Raw genomic sequence first — 6,000 nt, 5'->3', positions numbered from 1 at the left:
TCCATGAATGCTCCCAGTAAGCGGGCGGCAGGACGGCTGCTTATGCACGTCGGCCTTTCTCTCCAGTCACCCAGCCTGGCTCAGCGTTCTCATAAACAAAGTGGCTGTGGAGACAGTGAAGGCCGCCGCAAATGGCTTCAACCACATGGGTGTCCTCGCTCCAAGGCTAGCCTGGCTAAGGTCCACTGCCAAATGCATGAATCTGCTCCCAGGAGAGAGCAGCACAATGCCTAGTATGAAAAACTCACCTGGAAAGAACAGCCAGCCCCCGAGCACATCCGGCCATGTGTTCTGGGAGGGACAGAGACGCCTCCTGGCCACTGCAGCTGGCTCACAGAAGGCTCATCTGCTGCACGGGCAGCTTACCGTTCTTCCAGGAGACCCGTTTCACAGCAGACCTCAGCAGTGAGGCCCATGGCAATCGTGATCCCGGCACACCCCTCATCACACGGGGAGCCTCCCAAGCACTGGGCAGTGCTATGACGAGGCCCCCTTGGGGGCTGCTGGGTCACCCAAGAAGTGCCCTGCACTCCATCAGTCAGCATGTGGTGTGGGTTCTCCATGGCCAGAAAACCCAAGTGCAGGTGCATGTGAAACAGGAATGGCTCCTCTCCTTACACCCCTGTACCACTAGCAAGGTTTTGGATTCTCTGCTCACAATTCTGGGCTGTGCTGGTTTGGGTGTCTTCATATCTTGGATGCTTCCACAGAGGGACACGGGTGCACACCACCTGCAGGCAGAGGCTGCCACCCAGCAGCACTGATGCCTTGTGCCAATGCGCCAGAAGGTTTACTGCTATGGCCAGCTGACTGCTCTCAAGTGTCTTGGGGAAATACAGCTCCCACCACAGAATGGGGGCCTGGGAGGAGTGTCTGCAGTTTAGTGGATTCTCTAGAGAACTCTTGGTATTCCCAAGTCCAGTGGTAAGTCAATGGAAACCTACAGTTACCCCAAAGGAGAAAGATTTCTAATGGGAAAGACCTTTGGGGAATGAGGTCTGGGTCAACACATCTGGTGAAAACCACGACCCAGTAGAGGCAAAGGAAAGGAGCATGGAACAGTGGCAGAAAGGGCGTTTTCAAAGACAAACTTGCCAGGTCAGCAGGTTGAAAAAACGGCACGCAGTAGCTTCGTGGTCTCATTGCTTTGGTGAAATACACCTGCATCTACAAGCTAACTCTACTAGTCAATCGTTTCCCTCTTTCCATCCCAGCACCGCTATAGCAGGATGGTCAACCCTACAGTCACCATTTAAATGCAAGAGAGGTGTGATGGCGCCATCAAAGAACACCCCCAGAGTGGGAATACTGACACATGGGGGTGAACCATCTTCAGTTGTACAATCACATTAGCCAGAAGCATTACACGTATGCAGGTGTTTAAAAGGGGCTACAGCTGAGCCGGCAGGGGGACAAACAGCACATGCTCAGCTCTGCTGCCCCATGCGGCCCCCAGGTCTCCTCAGCTGAAGCAGCCACAGAACGTGCGTCCTTGCATGGCTGCCAGCTGCACGCTGTTAGGGTTTAGAAGGTGGAAAAAGAGAAGCAGTGACTCATGGAGGGTGGGGTGGCCCATGCCCGGGCAGACATGAGGCCAAGACAGCCGTCCCGGGGCTTCTTGAGAGCCTGAGCTCTGCAGCTGCCCACTCAGACAGCGGGGACTCCCAGGCACTCTCAAGAGCTGCAGCAGCTGCAGGAACCCTTGAGGCAGACATTTGGGTTCTTCAAGCAGGGCCTGTGAATACCAGCTTCCCTAACCTCCTTTCCCCCAGCTCTCCCAGACCCTGCACTGAAACCCCCACATCTAAAAACAGGGAAGGGCTTCTGCTTTTTTTGCCAAATGCTGGCCAACACCCCTGCCTGCCCACCTCCCCTTTCAGGAGTTGGTCTCCAGCACTGACCTGGGAACTTTAAATTGTTATCGGTCCTCTCCTCAGTCCCAGGGCCTCACCCTCCCTGTCCTGATGGCTGGTCCAGGAGTCTATGTCTCCTGAGGCCTGGCCAGGGAATGCAGGGGAGGGTCCCAGCCACTGTAATTCTCAAGAGTAGGCACGTGGCCAGTAACAGGGGAGCCATGCATTTCTGAGTAACAGTTGGGTGAAAGCAGCTCTTCCTTATTCCTCTGGACGGGTAACATGCAGAGATGGAACCAAAAACTACAACAGCCATTTGGCCACCACAAAAGAAGCCAGACTGAGACTCACACCGATCACTCGGAAAGGGCAAATCAGGATGCTGCAGAGAAACAGAACCTGAAGCCTGGTCAAGCAGACCCTGAACTCCGCCCGAGCTCTGGCTTTTCAATTTACACGCTATTAAAATTGTTATAATTAAACACATCCCAACTTCTAAGTGTTTTCATAAGAGTCCTTTACTTGTGGATTTCTTAGCTAAATGTATTAACATTTGTTTCTTCTCACTAAAAGTCCAAATTTTCAACAAAGCTGTATGTGTAAGATGGATGGTTTCATTCCACTTGTTCTTTTCGTAGCTGGTGTAAGCCACCAGGTTCTCTGTGTATTGCAAGATGGACTTTACAAACCTGTAAGAAAAAATTAATTGTTTTATGTACTCCGTTATAAAATGAAACGATGAATTAAACATTTTCTCTTCATTCTTGGAACTATTCCTAAAGTAAACTGCACTTACTTATGTCTGAGGATTCAAGGAAAATAAATCCATATAAAATAAAAATAAGAGAATACAAATTAGAGGAAAGAGAAAAGTGCGGAGATGTGACCACTGCTGGACACCTGCACAGGCTCCCACGCAAGCACCTTCTCAGACATTCTTTCTCCAGCTCAGACATGATGGCTGTAATTCCAGGAAGGAACTCAGGGGTCACCTGCACCAAAGTGACATACAACACAGACTAAATGCGCAACACATCCTAAACATACAACACAGAATGCACAACATGGAATAAACACACAATACACAGTCATCCAGTGGATACCAAAATCCAAGCATACTCAAGTCCAGCGTGAAGAACTGGCCCCCTGTACATGCAGTTTTCGCAGTGAGATTTTCGTGGTTTTCCCCACACTGATGTCTGCAACCAAGAACGCTGTAATTTCAGTCTGTGTTTGCATGGGACGCAGCGCCTGCTGACACAGAGGACCAACCGTATTTACTGAGAAAACTCCCTGTACAGGTGGACCTGTGCAGTCCAAACCTGCATTGTTCAGGGGTCAGCAGCAATGACAAGCAAGCCATTTAGCCCCATCAGGAGCCTCGTGGGCAGGGTACCCTCTCCCTCCTCACATGTCCAGCCTCCGTGCTTCGTGATGGAGGGGCTGGCTCAGAGGAGACACATGCCACTGAGACAGTTGTTGCTGTGAAAGAGATTTTCTTTAAGATTATTTGTCAGAATGTTAACAGTGGGGTGGCTCTGACTGATAAATGTCATCTTTACTTTGTTTTACATTTGCCAGGTAGTTTTCACCAACATTTTATCTTGAAAATATTCAAACTTAAAGAGAAGCTAAGAGAATAATCCAATGGAAAGCCACAGCTACTCTGTCTAGAAGAGGGTTCGCTACTAGGGTATTTTGACCTGCAGGAGATACCTGGCAATGTCTAGGCCACTTTTGACTGCCACATGGAGGGTGGGACACAACTCTACATGACTGGTACTTTGTGGGTAGAGGCAGGCCTGCTGCTGCACATCCTGCCATGAGCAGGGCAGTCCCTGCACCAGTCCGCGGTGCCAGCAGTGCCCAGCATGGGGCGCGCTGAGCTGGAGTCCCCTAACACTGAGCTGTGCTGTAACAGGCTGCACATCTGCTACCCTCACTCTCAGCAGGAGCCTCTGCTTCTTTCCATAAGACACCCCAGTTGTATTTTCACATTCATTTAAACATGTATTGAGCTGCCTGGCACCTGCAAAGCATTGGCTTAAAACCAAGATACCCAGAACCTCCTGGCAGCTGAGGGAGGCTGGAGCTGCAGCTACACCCAAGTCCAGATGACCACCTTTGGGACCTCTACCTGGAAGCGTCCTCAGTTTGGATCTCTGGATGTCAAGTGAGTCATACAAGTGTCACACCACTTCGACTCCTAGATTGGGATGGTCCTAAAAAGTGAACTTCCCAAATCTGAAACTATTAGTTACATACATAAATTTGGTTTTTGGTCTGGTGCCGTGGCTTTTACACCTGTAATCCCAGTACTCTGGGAGGTGAAGGTAGGAGGATCACTGGCGGTCAACACAGTGAGACCTCATCTCTACAAAAAAATTTACAAATTAGCCAGGTATGGTGGCACAGCTGTGGTGCCAGCTACTCAGGAGGCTGAGGTGGTAGGACCATTTGAGCCTGGGAGGTTGAGGCTGCAGTGAGCCATGATTATGCCACTGCACTCCAGCCTGGGCAACAAAACAAGACCCTGTCTCTGAAAAAAAAAATTGGTTTTGAGCCATTTGGAGGCAGAAATTTTCCTTGCAGTCCAGATGTCAGACCCTTGCCTGAGACCACCAAGGAGATGGGGGCTTTCACGCTGCCCCAGTCTCACTCCTAGAGGCTCACTCCCAATCTCCCCCATGACACACTGTTACTGCAGAGGAGTGTGACATACTTACTTTAGGTACTGCTGATACTCATGCGTACTCTTTCCACAAACAGCATGAATGTTGACCAATTCTAGCACAATGAGTAACAGAACCAGGCTGAGCACAGGGGACAGAAGTCTAATACTAAAAACAGATAAAAGTAAATTAAAATTTGAGGAACACTGGTGTTCTCCACCTTCGTCAGGAAAAAGATGTTTCACCTAATCAACACCTCTTCAACTTCTCAAAAAGTAATTTTCCTAATCCTTAGAGCCCGATGCCTGCTTCCAGACCCTAGGTTCGTGGCCGGAGGGAGCGCCCAGTGCAGCCCTTGCTCCCGGCCGCCCTGCATGTCCACATTCCTTGCTGAGTCATCATCTGAGGGGCTGCTGGGGGCTCTGCACACTCACGGGGCACCAGGCAGGCCCAGTCTCTGCCCAGCCACCCCCATGCTCCCTGCCCTCTGACATTGGGAAAGGAACTCTCACCAGAGAAAAAGAAATGGCCTCAATATGAAAGCTGGCTGAATGCCACCAGATTAAAGAAACTCCAATTAAAGTAAGCTCTTATTTTTCCCATGAAACTAGCTGATACATTTAAAAATATTCTGGTTTTGGAGAGTGGTAACAAGAGAATGACCTTGTCTTATAAACTGCTAGTAAGAGTGTAAATTGAGAAGCACTTTTCTGGAGGGGAATCCAGCAATATCTCTCTAAAGCTTTAAAAACCACAGATACACTCAACCCAAAATTTCTAGAAATGCGTCCAAAATGGTCTTTTCTGAAGGATGTAGCACATTCTAAAATATACACTATAAGTGAAGAAACCCTAATGCTGGTTCTAAGAAGTTAATCTGCTGTTATATTTTAAACTCAACTATTCATATGGGTAGGTAGAACCCACATTTCCACATGCCCAAATTACAAACCATATTTAAAATAGTATGTACATCACTTTCTGTGAAAATCAGCACAGCAAATCCTCAAATAACATTTCACTCAACTTTGGTTTATCACATCAGTGAGAAAAGAAACTGGTGTCTGGCAAAGGCCGCTGTCTGTGTGGAGAAGCACATTCTGCATGGCTGGGTTTTCTCTCGCCCCTGTTTCCTCCCACATCCCAGAGCTGTGCACATGAGATGAACTGGCATGCCTATGTGGTCCCAAAGTGAGTGTGGGTGTGTGAGTCGTCCTGTGATGGAACCGCATCCTGTCCACGGTGCAACCACACCCTTGCACCCTGAGCTGCTGGGATAGGCTCCAGCCACACCTGCAACCCTGACCCTGAACTAGAATAAGCAGGTGGGAAAATGGATGAATGAATGAATACAAATTATAAGAACTTGTAAAGTCTACAGTAAGTGCTTGACAGTAAGTGACAGGGGACAAAAGTGCTTAGTGACCCACACATTTGTTCTTGTTGGTGCTGTAGCTGTCAGAAGGAAGGCGCGC

General features: G+C 49.1%; 1 protein-coding gene across 17 annotated transcripts in view; it reads right to left on the bottom strand.

The window, feature by feature from the left end:
• Window positions 1-2,353: 2,353 nt before the first annotated feature.
• Window positions 2,354-6,000, bottom strand: part of ERMARD (ER membrane associated RNA degradation) — a 30,270-nt gene continuing 26,623 nt past the window's right edge. For 14 of the 17 annotated variants that reach the window (XM_078370492.1, XM_002747193.7, XM_008995403.5 and 11 more), the window contains 2 exons: window positions 4,580-4,693; window positions 2,354-2,542 (listed from right to left, as the gene is read on the bottom strand). In XM_078370492.1, the coding sequence (XP_078226618.1) occupies window positions 2,359-2,542; window positions 4,580-4,693 (298 nt within the window). In that variant the 3' untranslated portion in view covers window positions 2,354-2,358. The remainder of the gene's footprint in view (window positions 2,543-4,579; window positions 4,694-6,000) is intronic. The other 3 variants (XM_017971560.4, XM_078370489.1, XM_078370490.1) reach the window with 1 other exon arrangement.

The sequence above is a fragment of the Callithrix jacchus genome, chromosome 4, assembly GCF_049354715.1.
Source record: "Callithrix jacchus isolate 240 chromosome 4, calJac240_pri, whole genome shotgun sequence".
NCBI classification, from domain to species: Eukaryota; Metazoa; Chordata; class Mammalia; order Primates; family Cebidae; genus Callithrix; species Callithrix jacchus.
Note: the sequence above shows the minus strand (reverse complement) of the source record. Positions and strands in the feature narration are given on the sequence as shown.